This window comes from Hyla sarda, unplaced genomic scaffold (genome assembly GCF_029499605.1).
Source record: "Hyla sarda isolate aHylSar1 unplaced genomic scaffold, aHylSar1.hap1 scaffold_436, whole genome shotgun sequence".
NCBI lineage: Eukaryota > Metazoa > Chordata > Amphibia > Anura > Hylidae > Hyla > Hyla sarda.
Window position 1 is genome coordinate 218,628 of NW_026610450.1, and position 18,556 is coordinate 237,183.

At 50.6% G+C, this 18,556-nt stretch overlaps 1 protein-coding gene across 3 annotated transcripts in view; it reads right to left on the reverse strand.

Moving 5' to 3' along the window:
• Positions 1-14,656, reverse strand: part of LOC130334536 (tyrosinase-like) — an 87,375-nt gene extending 72,719 nt beyond the window's left edge. Inside the window, exons 1-2 of one of the 3 annotated variants that reach the window (XM_056553889.1) lie at positions 14,600-14,656; positions 7,243-8,048 (exon numbers count right to left, since the gene is read on the reverse strand). In XM_056553889.1, coding sequence (XP_056409864.1) covers positions 7,243-8,025 — 783 coding nt within the window. In that variant the 5' untranslated portion in view covers positions 8,026-8,048; positions 14,600-14,656. Of the gene's footprint in view, positions 1-7,242; positions 8,049-14,338; positions 14,457-14,551; positions 14,576-14,599 lie in introns of those variants that run through there. The other 2 variants (XM_056553890.1, XM_056553888.1) reach the window with 2 other exon arrangements.
• Between the last annotated feature and the right edge of the window lie 3,900 nt (positions 14,657-18,556).

The following is an 18,556-nucleotide window of genomic DNA, read 5'->3' on the forward strand; positions in this document are numbered from 1 at the left end:
CAGCTCAGCCAGTAGCACCACAATAGCACCCCCCCCCCATGTGTGTCACCCCAGTAGTGTGTCACCCAGATTACATGAGGAGGGGGATTGTTACAGTGTGTCACCCCAGTAGTAAGGAGATTACATGAGGAGGGGGATTGTTACAGTGTGTCACCCCAGTAGTAAGGAGATTACATGAGGAGGGGGATTGTTACAGTGTGTCACCCCAGTAGTAAGGAGAATACATGAGGAGATAGATTGTTACAGTGTGTCACCCCAGTAGTAAGGAGATTACATGGGGAGGAGGTTTGTTACAGTGTGTCACCCCAGTAGTAAGGAGATTACATGAGGAGGAGGTTTGTTACAGTGTGTCACCCCAGTAGAAAGGAGATTACATGAGGAGGAGGTTTGTTACAGTGTGTCACTCCAGTAGTAAGGAGATTACATGAGGGGGAGGTTTGTTACAGTGTGTCACACCAGTAGTAAGGAGAATACATGATGAGGGGGATTGTAACAGTGTGTCACCCCAGTAGTAAGGAGAATACATGAGTAGGGGGATTGTTACAGTGTGTCACACCAGTAGTAAGGAGATTACATGGGGAGGAGGCTTGTTACAGTGTGTCACACCAGTAGTAAGGAGATTACATGAGGAGGAAGATTGTTACAGTGTGTCACCCCAGTAGTAAGGAGATTACATGAGGAGGAGGTTTGTTACAGTGTGTCACCCCAGTAGTAAGGAGATTACATGAGGAGGAGGAGGTTTGTTACAGTGTGTCACCCCAGTATTAAGGAGATTACATGAGGAGGAGGTTTGTTACAGTGTGTCACCCCAGTAGTAAGGAGAGTACATGAGGAGGGGGATTGTTACAGTGTGTCACCCCAGTAGTAAATAGAATACATGGGGAGGTTTGTTACAGTGTGTCACCCCAGTAGTAAAGAGATTACACACGGAGGAGGTTTGTTACAGTGTGTCACCCCAGTAGTAACAAGATTACATGAGGAGGAGGTTTGTTACAGTGTGTCACCCCAGTAGTAAGGAGATTACATGAGGAGGGGGTTTGTTACAGTGTGTCATCCCAGTAGTAAGGAGATTACATGATGAGGAGGTTTGTTACAGTGTGTCATCCCAGTAGTAAGGAGACTGCATGAGGAGGATGTTTGTTACAGTGTGTCACCCATGTAGTAAGGAGATTACATGGGGAGGAGGTTTGTTATAGTGTGTCACCCCAGTAGTAAGGAGATTACATGAGGAGGAGGTTTGTTACAGTGTGTCACTCCAGTAGTGAGGAAATTACATGAGGAGGACGTTTGTTACAATGTGTCACCTCTGTAGTAAGGAGATTACATGGGGAGGAGGTTTGTTACAGTGTGTCACCCCAGTAGTAAGGAGATTACATGGGGAGGAGGTTTGTTACAGTGTGTCACCCCAGTAGTAAGGAGATTACATGATGAGGGGGTTTGTTACAGTGTGTCACCCCAGTAGTAAGGAGATTACATGAGGAGGAGGTTTGTTACAGTGTGTCACCCCAGTAGTAAGGAGACTACATGAGGAGGGGGATTGTTACAGTGTGTCACCCCAGTAGTAAGTAGAATACATGAGGAGGGGGATTGTTACAGTGTGTCACCCCAGTAGTAAGGAGATTACACAAGGAGGTGGTTTGTTACAGTGTGTCACCCCAGTAGTAAGGAGATTACATGAGGAGGAGGATTGTTACAGTGTGTCACCCCAGTAGTAAGGAGAATACATGATGAGGAGGTTTGTTACAGTGTGTCACCCCAGTAGTAAGGAGATTACATGAGGAGGAGGTTTGTTACAGTGTGTCACCCCAGTAGTAAGGAGAGTATATGAGGAGGGGGATTGTTACAGTGTGTCACCCCAGTAGTAAGGAGAATACATAAGGAGGAGGTTTGTTACAGTGTGTCACCCCAGTAGTAACGAGATTAAATGAGGAGGAGGTTTGTTACAGTGTGTCACCCCAGTAGTAAGCAGATTACATGGGGAGGAGGTTTGTTACAGTGTGTCACCCCAGTAGTAAGGAGATTACATGAGGAGGAGGTTTGTTACAGTGTGTCACCCCAGTAGTGAGGAGATTACATGATGAGGAGGTTTTTTACAGTGTGTCACCCCAGTAGTAAGGAGATTACATGAGGAGGAGGTTTGTTACAGTGTGTCACCCCAGTAGTAAGGATATTACATGAGGAGGAGGTTTGTTACAGTGTGTCACCCCAGTAGTAAAGAGAGTATATGAGGAGGAGGTTTGTTGTTACAGTGTGTCACCACAGTAGTAAGGAGAGTACATGTGGAGGAGGTTTGTTACAGAGTGTCACCCCAGTAGTAAGCAGATTACATGGGGAGGAGGTTTGTAACAGTGTGTCACCCCAGTAGTAAGGAGAGTACATGAGGAGGAGGTTCATTACAGTGTTTCACCCCAGTAATGAGGAGAGTACATGAGGAGGAGGTTTGTTACAGTGTGTCGCCCCAGTAGTAAGGAGATTACATGAGGCGGAGGATTGTTACAGTGTGTCACCCCAGTAGTAAGGAGATTACATGAGGAGGAAGTTTGTTACAGTGTGTCACCCCAGTAGTAAGGAGATTACATGAGGAGGAGGTTTGTTACAGTGTGTTATCCCAGTACTAAGGAGATTACATGAGGAGGGGGATTGTTACAGTGTGTCACCCCAGTAGTAAGGAAATTACATGAGGAGGAGGAAGTTTGTTACAGTGTGTCACCCCAGTAGTAAGGATATTACATGAGGAGGAAGAGGTTTGTTACAGTGTGTCACCCCAGTAGTAAGGAGATTACATGAGGAGGAGGTTTGTTACAGTGTGTCACCCCAGTAGTAAGGAGATTACATGAGGAGGAGGTTTGTTACAGTGTGTCACCCCAGTAGTAAGGAGATTACATGAGGAGGTTTGTTGTTACAGTGTGTCACCACAGTAGTAAGGAGATTACATGTGGAGGAGGTTTGTTACAGAGTGTCACCCCAGTAGTAAGCAGATTACATGGGGAGGAGGTTTGTAACAGTGTGTCACCCCAGTAGTAAGGAGAGTACATGAGGAGGAGGTTCATTACAGTGTGTCACCCCAGTAGTGAGGAGAGTACATGAGGAGGAGGTTTGTTACAGTGTGTCGCCCCAGTAGTAAGGAGATTACATGGGGAGGAGGTTTGTTACAGTGTGTCACCCCAGTAGTAAGGAGATTACATGAGGAGGAGGTTTGTTACAGTGTGTCACCCCAGTAGTAAGGAGATTACATGGGGAGGAGGTTTGTTACAGTGTGTCACCCCAGTAGTAAGGAGATTACATGAGGAGGAGGTTTGTTACAGTGTGTCACCCCAGTAGTAAGGAGATTACATGAGGAGGAGGTTTGTTACAGTGTGTCACCCCAGTAGTAAGGAGATTACATGAGGAGGAGGTTTGTTACAGTGTGTCACCCCAGTAGTAAGGAGATTACATGAGGAGGAGGTTTGTTACAGTGTGTCACCCCAGTAGTAAGGAGATTACATGAGGAGGGGGATTGTTACATTGTGTCACCCCAGTAGTAAGGAGAATACATGAGGAGGGGGGTTGTTACAGTTTGTCACCCCAGTAGTAAGGAGAGTACATGTGGAGGAGGTTTGTTACAGTGTTTCACCCCAGTAGTAAGCAGATTACATGGGGAGGAGGTTTGTTACAGTGTGTCACCCCAGTAGTGAGGAGAGTACATGAGGAGGAAGTTTGTTACAGTGTGTCACCCCAGTAGTAAGGAAATTACATGAGGAGGAGGATTGTTACAGTGTGTTATCCTAGTACTAAGGAGATTACATGAGGAGGAGGTTTGTTACAGTGTGTCACCCCAGTAGTAAGGAAATTACATGAGGAGGAGGAGGAGGTTTGTTACAGTGTGTTACCCCAGTAGTAAGGATATTACATGTGGAGGAAGAGGTTTGTTACAGTGTGTCACCCCAGTAGTAAGGATATTACATGAGGAGGAAGAGGTTTGTTACAGTGTGTCACCCCAGTAGTAAGGAGATTACATGAGGAGGAGGTTTGTTACAGTGTGTCACCCCAGTAGTAAGGAGATTACATGAGGAGGGGGATTGTTACAGTGTGTCACCCCAGTAGTAAGGAGATTACATGAGGAGGAGGTTTGTTACAGTGTGTCACCCCAGTAGTAAGTAGAATACATGAGGAGGGGGATTGTTACAGTGTGTCACCCCAGTTGTAAGGAGATTACATGCGGAGGAGGATTGTTACAGTGTGTCACCCCAGTAGTAAGGAGAATACATGATGAGGAGGTTTGTTTCAGTGTGTCACCCCAGTAGTAAGGAGATTACATGAGGAGGAGGATTGTTACAGTGTGTCACCCCAGTAGTAAGGAGAATACATGATGAGGAGGTTTGTTACAGTGTGTCACCCCAGTAATAAGGAGATTACATGAGGAGGAGGTTTGTTACAGTGTGTCACCCCAGTAGTAAGGAGATTACATGAGGAGGAGGTTTGTTACAGTGTGCCACCACAGTAGTAAGGAGATTACATGAGGAGGAGGTTTGTTACAGTGTGTCACCACAGTAGTAAGGAGATTACATGAGGAGGAGGTTTGTTACAGTGTGTCACCCCAGTAGTAAGGAGATTATATGAGGAGAAGATATGTTACAGTGTGTCACCCCCGTTGTAAGGAGATTACATGAGGAGGAGGATTGTTACAGTGTGTCACCCCAGTAGTAAGGAGAATACATGATGAGGAGGTTTGTTTCAGTGTGTCACCCCAGTAGTAAGGAGATTACATGAGGAGGAGGATTGTTACAGTGTGTCACCCCAGTAGTAAGGAGAATACATGATGAGGAGGTTTGTTACAGTGTGTCACCCCAGTAATAAGGAGATTACATGATGAGGAGGTTTGTTACAGTGTGTCACCCCAGTAGTAAGGAGATTACATGAGGAGGATTGTTAGTGTGCCACCACAGTAGTAAGGAGATTACATGAGGAGGAGGTTTGTTACAGTGTGTCACCCCAGTAGTAAGGGGATTACACGAGGAGGAGGAGGAGGTTTGTTACAGTGTGTCCCCCCAGTAGTAAGGAGATTACTTGAGGAGGAAGTTTGTTACAGTGTGTCACCCCAGTAGTAAGGAGATTATATGAGGAGAAGATTTGTTACAGTGTGTCACCCCAGTAGTAAGGAGATTACTTGAGGAGGAGGTTTGTTACAGTGTGTCACCCCAGTAGTAAGGATATTATATGAGGAGGAGGTTTGCTACAGTGTGTCACCCCAGTAGTAAGGAGATTATATGAGGAGAAGATTTGTTACAGTGTGTCACCCCAGTAGTAAGGAGATTATATGAGGAGAAGATTTGTTACAGTGTGTCACCCCAGTAGTAAGGAGATTACTTGAGGAGGAGGTTTGTTACAGTGTGTCACCCCAGTAGTAAGGATATTATATGAGGAGGAGGTTTGTTACAGTGTGTCACCCCAGTAGTAAGGAGATTACATGAGGAGGAGGATTGTTACAGTGTGTCACCCCAGTAGTAAGGATATTATATGAGGAGGAGGTTTGTTACAGTGTGTCACCCCAGTAGTAAGGATATTATATGAGGAGGAGGTTTGTTACAGTGTGTCATCCCAGTAGTAAGATGGGGCATGTCAAAGGGTGGGCCAATGGGCGGAATCAAGGGGTGGCAAAATTAGCTTTTGCCTAGGGTGGCAAAAATCCCTGCACCAGCCCTGCCCAGTAGAGACTATAGCATCCTGTCCACCCTGTTTGGCAGATGTTGCCTTCAGTGTCCGTCTTGGGCCGACACTACTCAGGACTCTATATCTACTAATGTTATACTATGGTTAATGTATTGGTATTTGCTTTGTACCTGTTGCTTTAACACTTTCGGGATGGAGGGTTCTCCTATCTTTGCACTTTAGTTTATTATTCCTCACTTTTTAAAAACCATAACCCTTTCAATTTTGCACCTAAAAATCCTTATGATGGCTTATTTTTTGCACCACCAATTCTACTTTTTAATGACGTCAGTCATTTTACCCAAAAATTTTCGTCCGAACGGAAAAAAAATTCATTGTGCGACAAAGTTGAAGAAAAAATGCCATTTTGTAACTTTTGGGGTCTTCCGTTTCTACGCAGTACAGTGCCGCACGCTATTAGCCAAGGGTCCTGGCCGTTGTTAGAGGCAGAGCTCGACCCGCTATGATGCTGTGGCCCCGTGTTATAGAAAGGGAGTGGGAGAAGGGCGTATAGGTACACCCTCTATCCCCAACAGGTTAAGCCTGTTAAACCCTGTTGTTAGGAACCCTGTAAGGGGAGTGTGCATGAGGTGAACCATGTGACTTGTCAGCCCAACGGGTATCCTCCAAATCTGCCCCATATTTAGTGAGGTAAGAGTTCAGAGTTCAGTTTGGAGAAAGTCTGAAGAGAGAGTGTAAGGTGTTCTGAGGAGGTCTAAAGTCTAATCCTGCAGCCGCGCATCTGCTAAAGCAAGTCCCCTGTGCCTAGGTGAAAGTCAAAGCCTAGCGGTAAGCATCCAAGTCAGTCACTAAAGTCAGCATGGGTTGGCATACAGCAAGTCAGTCATACACAGCACAATAGAATAGTCCCAGCAAGGCAATACGCTTCCAAGGTTCACCCTGCACCTCCCTTTATTCCAATCTGAGCTGTAACGGATTTTACCATCTATTCTGCCTCAGTAAAGCCAGTTATCTGTAACCTTAGTTATAGAGTATTTATTGCCCCGTGCCTGGCACCGAAGAGGCTGGCTCAACCTCGGTCGGTATATAGGATAACCGTGCCCTGGTGTCACGAAAAGATAAATTTGTACAGTACCCTCACCCGACACCACATACAGACTTCCACTGTATATTATTACCTGTAATGATCTCTACCGTGACCTCTACAATGTGTTACCACCCATACAGACTTCCACCGTAAATTATCTGTAATGATCTCTACCGTGACCTCCACAATGTGTTACCACCCATACAGACCTCCACTATATATAATTACCATAAGAGGACTTCACCATGACCTCCACAACATATTAAAACCTATAGAGACCTCTACTATGATCTTCATCATGTACAGTATTATTACCCATACAGAACGTAACCATGACCTTTACTAGAACCTATTTTTACCTGTAGAGCTTTCTTCCATGACCTTTACCATATATTATTACCTATAGTGACCTCTACCTTGATTTCCCCTATGTATTATTTACTATATGGTAATTTTGGTTAAATGGTAGCTTTGGTTCAATTTAATTAAATGTACCATAATGATACCTTCCAGAATGAAAAATGTGAGTAGGGATTGAGGACCCCCTGGGCATCATTGGTTCCCATCAGGTCATCCGTACAGATGGAGCAGTTTTTCTCTGACCTCCAGTCATAATAAGGAAGAGCAAAATCTTCATCTCCAGTCATGCGTTGCATCTCTCTTTCCAAGAACAATAGACCTAGACGATGCCACCCAGGAAATACAGGGCCCTGGTGAGCAAAATTTTTTTCAGGGATAAATGTGCTGTTTATCATGATGGATTTCATAGAGTAATAATGCAACCATGCAAAAATGTCATAGAGAGAAGCATCTACGAAGCGGTAAGTCTCCCGATGGTGGCGGTCTCCTGTGCTCAGGACAACAAAATCTTGACTTTTTGTGGTCTTGGCTAAAGCCAAGTAACTGAAAAATCTTCTCTGTTCCAGGACCGACAGTTCTCGGATCTCTCTCCTTATAATAACTTTCTTTCGGTCACATTTCTCACCATGGTAGCCGAATTTGCAGTCACCGCAATCAAAACCGCTATAGTTTTCAAAGCACTCGCAGGTATTTTCATAATAGTGTCTGGGCCAGTCCAGTCGATCGTCATTGTACATAGGGATCTTTCCAGTAGAAGTGGCCCAGCTTATACACTTCCCACGGCCTGACAGGGAACCACATGGGCTTTTGTCCTTCCAAAGTGGACAGCAAGTCCTGGTGCGAAAAGAAGCTTCAGTTGTGCAGACTCTGGGGAACTGGCTCTCCACAAGATGAAGGCAAAATGCAAGGAAGATGACTATGCCAAACATGACTTCCTGAAGCTGCTGGGCACCTGGTGACATAAAAAGAGAAAACAATGTTACACTCTTTATCTTAACCTGTTCACTTTGATACAAGAGGCGAGAACTCAGGCAGAAAGGTCAATGTATCTCCTTCTTGTGGACTTGCCAGTGGCTTTTGTTCACATTGGACATTTATCTGGCCCCCAGTACCAAGAGCTGCTCTGCACCATGAAGGGGTGTCTATTAGCTAAATAATGGAAGGATGGATGGAAAGCAGCTTCCTCTCGGTTACAATCACATGTCCAAACTATATTGATAAAATTATAGAATAATAAGTAAAGATCTGGATCAACAAATGCCTTAAATTGTCCACAGAACCAAGGAATTGAAGTGATGGGGTATGGTTGGATGAAGGGGAAGGGATGTGATTCTATATTTCTTCATAAGCATTACTGTTATATTGTTCTATAGTGCCCCCTGTAGTGAATGTATCTAACCCTGTAGTGAATGTATCTAACCCTGTAGTGAATGTATTTAATCCTTTTTGGAAGTCCTCACCTGTTCCTGCTGTCACCAGTTCCTGAGGTAGACTGTTACATAAATTAACAGTACTTATGGTAAAGGAGGCGTGTCGCTCTTGAGACTAAATCTTTTTTTTCTCCAGACAAAGGAAGCACCCCCTTGTCTTTTCTCCTGGAGGAGGGAGCACCCCCTTGTCTTTTCTCCTGGAGGAGGGAGCACCCCCTTGTCATTTCTCCAGGAGGAGGGGGGCACCCCCTTGTCATTTCTCCAGGAGGAGGGGGGCACCCCCTTGTAATTTCTCCAGGAGGAGGGGGGCACCCCCTTGTCATTTCTCCAGGAGGAGGGGGGCACCCCCCTGTCTTTTCTCCAGAAAGAGGGAGGGAGCGCCCCCTTGTCTTTTGTCCAGGAGGAGGGGGCGCCCCTTGTCTTTTCTCCAGGAGGAGGAGGAGGGAGCGCCCTCTTGTCTTTTCTCCGGGAGGAGGGAGGGAGCGCCCCCTTGTCTTTTCTCCAGGAGGAGGGAGCGCCCCCTTGTCTTTTCTCCAGGAGGAGGAGGGACCGCCCCCTTGTCTTTTCTCCAGGAAGAGGAGGGACCGCCCCCTTGTCTTTTCTCCAGGAGGAGGAGGGAGTGCCCCCTTGTCTTTTCTCCAGGAGGAGCGGGGCACCCCCTTGTCATTTCTCCAGGAGGAGGGGGGCACCCCCTTGTCATTTCTCCAGGAGGAGGTGGGCACCCCCTTGTCATTTCTCCAGGAGGAGGGGGGCACCCCCTTGTCATTTCTCCAGGAGGAGGGGGGCACCCCTTGTCATTTCTCCAGGAGGAGGGGGCACCCCCTTGTCTTTTCTCCAGGAAGAGGGAGGGAGCGCCCCCTTGTCTTTTGTCCAGGAGGAGGGGGCACCCCTTGTCTTTTCTGCAGGAGGAGGAGGAGGGAGCGCCCTCTTGTCTTTTCTCCAGGAGGAGGGAGGGAGCGCCCCCTTGTCTTTTCTCCAGGAGGAGGAGGAAGTGCCCCCTTGTCTTTTCTCCAGGAGGACAGGGGGCACCACCTTGTCTTTTCTCCAGGAGGAGGAGGGAGCGCCCCCTTGTCTTTTCTCCAGGAGGAGGAGGAAGTGCCCCCTTGTCTTTTCTCCAGGAGGAGGAGGGAGCGCCCCCTTGTCTTTTCTCCAGGAGGAGGAGGGAGCGCCCCCTTGTCTTTTCTCCAGGAGGAGGAGGGAGTGCCCCCTTGTCTTTTCTCCAAGAGGAGGATGGGAGCATCCCCTTGTCTTTTCTCCAGGAGGAGGAGGGAGCGCCCCCTTGTCTTTTCTCCAGGAGGAGGAGGGAGCGCCCCCTTGTCTTTTCTCCAAGAGGAGGATGGGAGCATCCCCTTGTCTTTTCTCCAGGAGGAAGAGGGAGCGCCCCCTTGTCTTTTCTCCTGGAGGAGGAGGGAGCGCCCCCTTGTCTTTTCTCCTGGAGGAGGAGGGAGCGCCCCCTTGTCTTTTTCTCTAGGAGGAAGAGGGAGCGCCCCCTTGTCTTTTCTCCTGGAGGAGGGAGCACCCCCTTGTCTTTTCTCCTGGAGGAGGAGGGAGCGCCCCCTTGTCTTTTCTCTAGGAGGAGGAGGGAGCACCCCCTTGTCTTTTCTCTAGGAGGAGGAGGGAGCGCCCCCTTGTCTTTTCTCCTGGAGGAGGAGGGAGTACCCCCTTGTCTTTTCTCCAGGAGGAGGAGGGAGTGCCCCCTTGTCTTTTCTCCAGGAGGAGGGAGTGCCTCCTTGTCTTTTCTCCAGGAGGAGGAGGGAGCGCCCCCTTGTCTTTTCTCCAGGAGGAGGGAGCGCCTCCTTGTCTTTTCTCCAGGAGGAGGAGGGAGCGCCCCCTTGTCTTTTCTCCAGGAGGAGGGAGCGCCTCCTTGTCTTTTCTCCAGGAGGAGGGAGCGCCTCCTTGTCTTTTCTCCAGGAGGAGGAGGAGGGAGCGCCCCCTTGTCTTTTCTCCAGGAGGAGGGAGCACCCCCTTGTCATTTCTCCAGGAGGAGGGAGCGCCCCCTTGTCTTTTCTCCAGGAGGAGGAGGGAGCGCCCCCTTGTCTTTTCTCCAGGAGGAGGGAGCACCCCCTTGTCTTTTCTCCAGGAGGAGGGAGCGCCTCCTTGTCTTTTCTCCAGGAGGAGGGAGCGCCTCCTTGTCTTTTCTCCAGGAGGAGGGAGCGCCTCCTTGTCTTTTCTCCAGGAGGAGGGAGCGCCTCCTTGTCTTTTCTCCAGGAGAAGGGAGCGCCTCCTTGTCTTTTCTCCAGGAGGAGGGAGCGCCTCCATGTCTTTTCTCCAGGAGGAGGAGGGAGCGCCTCCTTGTCTTTTCTCCAGGAGGAGGAGGGAGCGCCCCCTTGTCTTTTCTCCAGGAGGAGGAGGGAGCGCCCCCTTGTCTTTTCTCCAGGAGGAGGAGGGAGCGCCTCCTTGTCTTTTCTCCAGGAGGAGGGAGCGCCTCCATGTCTTTTCTCCAGGAGGAGGAGGGAGCGCCTCCTTGTCTTTTCTCCAGGAGGAGGAGGGAGCGCCCCATGTCTTTTCTCCAGGAGGAGGAGGAGGGAGCGCCTCCTTGTCTTTTCTCCAGGAGGAGGAGGGAGTGCCCCCTTGTCTTTTCTCCAGGAGGAGGAGGGAGCGCCTCCTTGTCTTTTCTCCAGGAGGAGGGAGCGCCCCCTTGTCTTTTCTCCAGGAGGAGGAGGGAGCGCCCCCTTGTCTTTTCTCCAGGAGGAGGAGGGAGCGCCCCATGTCTTTTCTCCAGGAGGAGGGAGCGCCTCCTTGTCTTTTCTCCAGGAGGAGGGAGTGCCTCCTTGTCTTTTCTCCAGGAGGAGGAGGGAGTGCCCCCTTGTCTTTTCTCCAGGAGGAGGAGGGAGCGCCTCCATGTCTTTTCTCCAGGAGGAGGAGGGAGCGCCTCCTTGTCTTTTCTCCAGGAGGAGGGAGCGCCTCCTTGTCTTTTCTCCAGGAGGAGGGAGCGCCCCCTTGTCTTTTCTCCAGGAGGAGGGAGCGCCTCCTTGTCTTTTCTCCAGGAGGAGGAGGGAGCGCCCCTTGTCTTTTCTACAGGAGGAGGGAGCGCCCCTTGTCTTTTCTCCAGGAGGAGGGAGCGCCCCTTGTCTTTTCTCCAGGAGGAGGGAGCGCCTCCTTGTCTTTTCTCCAGGAGGAGGAGGGATCGCCTCCTTGTCTTTTCTCCAGGAGGAGGAGGGAGCGCCCCATGTCTTTTTTCCAGGAGGAGGAGGGAGCGCCCCTTGTCTTTTCTCCAGGAGGAGGGATCGCCTCCTTGTCTTTTCTCCAGGAGGAGGAGGAGGGAGCGCCCCTTGTCTTTTCTCCAGGAGGAGGGAGCGCCCCCTTGTCTTTTCTCCAGGAGGAGGAGGAGGGAGCGCTTCCTTGTCTTTTCTCCAGGAGGAGGAGGGAGCGCCCCTTGTCTTTTCTCCAGGAGGAGGAGGGAGCGCCCCCTTGTCTTTTCTCCAGGAGGAGGAGGGAGCGCCCCCTTGTCTTTTCTCCAGGAGGAGGAGGGAGTGCCCCCTTGTCTTTTCTCCAGGAGGAGGAGGGAGTGCCCCCTTGTCTTTTCTCCAGGAGGAGGAGGGAGCGCCCCCTTGTCTTTTCTCCAGGAGGAGGAGGGAGCGCCTCCTTGTCTTTTCTCCAGGAGGAGGGAGCGCCTCCTTGTCTTTTCTCCAGGAGGAGGAGGGAGCGCCCCTTGTCTTTTCTCCAGGAGGAGGGAGCGCCCCCTTGTCTTTTCTCCAGGAGGAGGAGGGATCGCCTCCTTGTCTTTTCTCCAGGAGGAGGAGGGAGCGCCCCATGTCTTTTTTCCAGGAGGAGGAGGGAGCGCCCCTTGTCTTTTCTCCAGGAGGAGGGATCGCCTCCTTGTCTTTTCTCCAGGAGGAGGAGGAGGGAGCGCCCCTTGTCTTTTCTCCAGGAGGAGGGAGCGCCCCCTTGTCTTTTCTCCAGGAGGAGGAGGAGGGAGCGCCCCTTGTCTTTTCTCCAGGAGGAGGGAGCGCCTCCTTGTCTTTTCTCCAGGAGGAGGAGGGAGCGCCCCTTGTCTTTTCTCCAGGAGGAGGGATCGCCCCCTTGTCTTTTCTCCAGGAGGAGGAGGAGGGAGCGCCCCTTATCTTTTCTCCAGGAGGAGGGAGCGCCTCCTTGTCTTTTCTCCAGGAGGAGGAGGGAGCGCCCCTTGTCTTTTCTCCAGGAGGAGGAGGGAGCGCCCCCTTGTCTTTTCTCCAGGAGGAGGAGGGAGCGCCCCCTTGTCTTTTCTCCAGGAGGAGGAGGGAGCGCCCCCTTGTCTTTTCTCCAGGAGGAGGGAGCGCCCCCTTGTCTTTTCTCCAGGAGGAGGAGGAGGGACCGCCCCCTTGTCTTTTCTCCAGGAGGAGGAGGAGGGAGCGCCCCTTGTCTTTTCTCCAGGAGGAGGGAGCGCCTCCTTGTCTTTTCTCCAGGAGGAGGAGGGAGCGCCCCTTGTCTTTTCTCCAGGAGGAGGGATCGCCCCCTTGTCTTTTCTCCAGGAGGAGGAGGAGGGAGCGCCCCTTGTCTTTTCTCCAGGAGGAGGGAGCGCCTCCTTGTCTTTTCTCCAGGAGGAGGAGGGAGCGCCCCTTGTCTTTTCTCCAGGAGGAGGAGGGAGCGCCCCCTTGTCTTTTCTCCAGGAGGAGGAGGGAGCGCCCCCTTGTCTTTTCTCCAGGAGGAGGAGGGAGCGCCCCCTTGTCTTTTCTCCAGGAGGAGGGAGCGCCCCCTTGTCTTTTCTCCAGGAGGAGGAGGAGGGACCGCCCCCTTGTCTTTTCTCCAGGAGGAGGAGGGAGCGCCCCCTTGTCTTTTCTCCAGGAGGAGGAGGAGGGACCGCCCCCTTGTCTTTTCTCCAGGAGGAGGAGGGAGCGCCCCATGTCTTTTCTCCAGGAGGAGGAGGGAGCGCCCCCTTGTCTTTTCTCCAGGAGGAGGGAGCGCCCCCTTGTCTTTTCTCCAGGAGGAGGAGGAGGGACCGCCCCCTTGTCTTTTCTCCAGGAGGAGGAGGGAGCGCCCCCTTGTCTTTTCTCCAGGAGGAGGAGGAGGGACCGCCCCCTTGTCTTTTCTCCAGGAGGAGGAGGGAGCGCCCCATGTCTTTTCTCCAGGAGGAGGAGGGAGCGCCCCCTTGTCTTTTCTCCAGGAGGAGGAGGGAGCGCCCCCTTGTCTTTTCTCCAGGAGGAGGAGGGAGCGCCCCCTTGTCTTTTCTCCAGGAGGAGGAGAAGCCATCACTGGGAATCCCAGGTCGGACATTGATTTTACACTGGATAAGATGGCTGATAGGCGATAAGTTATAGATCACGGGGGTCCGAGTGTCGGGACCCACCGCGATCTCCTGCACGGGGCCCCAGCAGTTTGCCGGAAGCTGAAGTCTGTACCCCGCAGGAAGCCATGGTCAGCACACCCCCTCCATGTATCTCTATGGGGTACATGGAGGGTCGTGTCAGCCGGCGCTCCGTGCGGAGTACGACACGCCCCCTTTTCAGCCGACTGCCGGGACCCCCCCTGATCCTTTGGATAGGAGATAAGTTATATTTCACCAGACTACTCCTTTAATGCAGAGTTACAGTCTGAGGAGTCTGTGAGGTGATGTGTCAGCCACTGAGGAAGGGGTTAGAACACACTAGTCCATACCCCGAAACGCGTTTGACCTATTTTTTATTTTTATCTTCTGTTTTCATTCATCACTATTTTTATCAAGCTTTATAAGGACTGATTTTTGCATTATAACCGTGCTCTGGACTGTTATTCATATCTCTGCATAGGACTGTTAATTGTATTCAAGCCAGGATCTACTGGAGCCTATTCACATTATCCGGTATTATCTGAAGATATCCTGTATCTGCCATATCAACTTTCTACAATCTCTCACCAGAGCCTCATTGTATCAGCGCTTTACGTCAGCTGGGGACCGATCAGCTGATCCGTGACGTCAGGAGACTCTGTGCTGAGCGCTAGATCTGTGAGACCAGACGTGGTCCACACTGAGGCCACTGCCCCCCCCCCCCAAGATGGCTGCCCCCTAGAATGGTGGGGTGACACCCTGTCCCAGCGTTCATCCCTGTCACAAGCTATTTTTGTATACTCAGTCTGCAGTGCACACAGCGAGTCTGTGGAGTCATCGGGCACTTACTCGGCTTCTCTTCCTCCTGATTGGCAGCTTTCTACTGCTCTGCTTGGGTCATGTGACACCAAAACATCACATGACCCAGCAAGCAGGAAGTGCCTGGAGGATACAGGAGCCCAGCAGGTAAGGTAAACTACCCCCACCATCCATGCCCACCCTTTTCCAGCATCATCCCTGCTCACCCCCCCCCCCCCCCTTTCTCACCAGGGGTGCCCCCAGCTTTTGCAAAACTACAACTCCTAGCATGCTGGGAGTTGTAGTTTTGCAACAGCTGGAGGCACTCTGGTTGGGAAACACTGAGATAGGACATAGATCAGTGTTTCCTTAACAAGGTGCCTCCAGCTGTTCAAAACTACAACATGCTAAGTTTTGTAGTTTTGCAACAACTGGAGTCCCCCTGGTTAGGAACATTGATCTATGTCCTATATCAGGGGTACTGAACGATGTGTCCCTGCCCGGAGTGAGGGAGCGATGTGTCCCTGCCCGGAGTGAGGGAGCGATGTGTCCCTGCCCGGAGTGAGGGAGCGATGTGTCCCTGCCCGGAGTGAGGGAGCGATGTGTCCCTGCCCGGAGTGAGGGAGCGATGTGTCCCTGCCCGGAGTGAGGGAGCGATGTGTCCCTGCCCGGAGTGAGGGAGCGATGTGTCCCTGCCCGGAGTGAGGGAGCGATGTGTCCCTGCCCGGAGTGAGGGAGCGATGTGTTCCTGCCCGGAGTGAGGGAGCGATGTGTCCCTGCCCGGAGTGAGGGAGCGATGTGTCCCTGCCCGGAGTGAGGGAGCGATGTGTCCCTGCCCGGAGTGAGGGAGCGATGTGTCCCTGCCCGGAGTGAGGGAGCGATGTGTCCCTGCTATTATATTTAGAGGATACAGTCTGTGGCAGTATTATATTCAGTGGGTACAGTGTGTGGCAGTATTATATTCAGTGGGTACAGTGTGTGGCAGTATTATATTCAGGGGGTACAGTGTGTGGCAGTATTATTTTCAGTGGGTACAGTGTGTGGCAGTATTATATCCAGTGAGTACAGTGTGTGGTAGTATTATATTCAGGGGGTACAGTGTGTGGCAGTATTATATTCAGGGGGTACAGTGTGTGGCAGTATTATATTCAGTGGGTACAGTGTGTGGCAGTATTATATCCAGTGAGTACAGTGTGTGGCAGTATTATATTCAGTGGGTACAGTGTGTGGCAGTATTATATCCAGTGAGTACAGTGTGTGGTAGTATTATATTCAGGGGGTACAGTGTGTGGCAGTATTATATTCAGGGGGTACAGTGTGTGGTAGTATTATATTCAGGGGGTACAGTGTGTGGCAGTATTATATCCAGTGGGTACAGTGTGTGGCAGTATTATATCCAGTGGTTACAGTGTGCAGCAGTATTCAGGTCATACATCCTCCACACTTCAGTTGTTAGTTTCCTATTGCCTTCATGGTGCTGAGGCCGCTAGGTGTGCACCAAGCATTAGCATACAGCTTGGACCTTTACCGGATGGCTGACCTGGATAAGCGGACCCTCACTAAAAATAGGTGAGAACCCCTGGTCTATATATATTCCCTATCTATCTATGTCAGTGTTTCCCAACCAGGGTGCCTCCAGCTGTTGCAAAACTACAACTTCCAGCATCTTGGGGTGACACCATTTTCTACCGCAACGGGTGACACAAACCCTAGCAACGCCACTGGCTGTGAGTACACAGCGTGTGAGCTGCGGGGTCGCGATCCACTGCAGGCCGGCGCGATGACGTCACATCATCGTGCCGGCGCCCGGAAATCCCGTCCCCGCGGCCTGCATACTGTAAGTAGTAAGAGTATGCTCAGGGCCCAGGGGATTTGGGGGACAGAATATGTGCCACTGTTAAGGGCACTATATCGTACAGGAGGAGGGGGAGGGGAATTTAAAAACTTAATTTTTTATGTGAGGGGCTGCAAGGCAAAGCACTGGGGGCACTATATGTGAAGAGCACATGACAGGGGGGCCCCCTGTGCTGTGCCCCTGACATAATGCCCCCTGTGCTGTGCCCCTGACATAATGCCCCCTGTGCGGTGCCACTCACATATAATGTCCCCTGTGCTGTGCCCCAAACATATAATGCCCCCTGTGCTGTGCCCCATACATATAAGGCCCCCTGTGCTGTGCCCCCCACATATAATGCCCTCTGTGCTGTGCCCCACACATATAATGCCCCCTGTGCTGTGCCCCACACATATAATGCCCCCTGTGCTGTGCCCCTCACATATAATGCCCTCTGTGCTGTGCCCCACACATATAATGCCCCCTGTGCTGTGCCCCACACATATAATGCCCCCTGTGCTGTGCCCCTGACATATAATTCCCCCTGTGCGGTGCCACTCATATATAATTTCCCCTGTGCTGTGCTCCACACATATAATGCCCCCTGTGCTGTGCCCCATACATATAATGACCCCTGTGCTGTGCCCCTCACATATAATGCCCCCTGTGCTGGGCCCCTCACATATAATGCCCCCTGTGCTGTGCCCTTCACATATAATGCCCCCTGTGCTGTGCCCCACACATATAATGCCCCCTGTGCTGTGCCCCACACATATAATGCCCCGTGTGCTGTTCCCACACATATAAATTATATGTGTGGGGGGCACAGCACAGGGGGTATTATATGTGAGGGGCACAGCACAGGGGGCATTATATGTATGGGGCACAGCACAGGGGGCATTATATGATATAATTCCCCCTGTGCTGTGCCCCACACATATAATGCCCCCTGTGCTGTGCCCCACACATATAATGCCTCCATCATGCGCCCCTCACATATAATGCTCCTGTCATGTGCCCCAAACATATAATGCCCCCTGTGCTGTTCCCCTCACATATAATGCCCCCTGAGGGGACAGGACAGGGGGCATTATATGTGAGGGGCGCATGATGGGGGCATTATATGTGAGGGGCAAAGAACGGGGGCATTATATGTGAAGGGCACAGCACGGGGCATTATATGTGAGGGGCGCATGATGGGGGCATTATATGTGAGGGGTGCATGATGGGGGCATTATATATGAGGGGCACATGATCGGGGCATTATATGTGAGGGGCAAAGAACGGGGCATTATATGTGAAGGGCACAGCACAGGGGGGCAATATATGTGTGGGGCATATAACAGGAGCATTATTTGTGAGGGGCACAGCACGGGGGGCATTATATGTGAGGGGAACATGATGGGGGCATTATATGTGAAGGGCACAGCACAGGGGGCAATATATGTTAGGGGCCCAGGGCATTATTATGTGGGGGGAACAGGACGGGTCATAATTATTATATTTAGGGGCACAAGATGGGGCATTATTACTATATGTGAAGGCACAGAGTGTTTTGTATTTCAGAAGTATATTGTAGATTATGAGGAATTTCTGGGGTGGTACGTTTTTTTTTATGGGCAACAATACATTTGGGTATTTTATCCAGAGGGTGCACTGCACAGCAAGTTATATTCAATGAGTGCAGTGTGTGGTAGTATTATATTCAGAGAGCGCAGTGTGTGGTATTATTATATTGAGAGGGTGCAGTGTGTGGTAGTATTATATTCAGAGAGTACAGTGTGTGGCGGTATTATATTCAGAGAGTGCAGTGTGTGGTAGTATTATATTCAGAGAGTGCAGTGTGTGGTAGTATTATATTCAGAGAGTGCAGTGTGTGGCAGTATTATATTCAGAGAGTGCAGTGTGTCCTAGTATTATATTCAGAGAGTGCAGTGTGTGGTAGTATTATATTCAGAGGGTACAGTGTGTGGTAGTATTATATTCAGAGAGTGCAGTGTGTGGTAGTATTATATTGAGAGAGTGCAGTGTGTGGTAGTATTATATTGAGAGAGTGCAGTGTGTCCTAGTATTATATTCAGAGAGTGCAGTGTGTGGTAGTATTATATTCAGAGGGTACAGTGTGTGGTAGTATTATATTCAGAGAGTGCAGTGTGTGGTAGTATTATATTCAG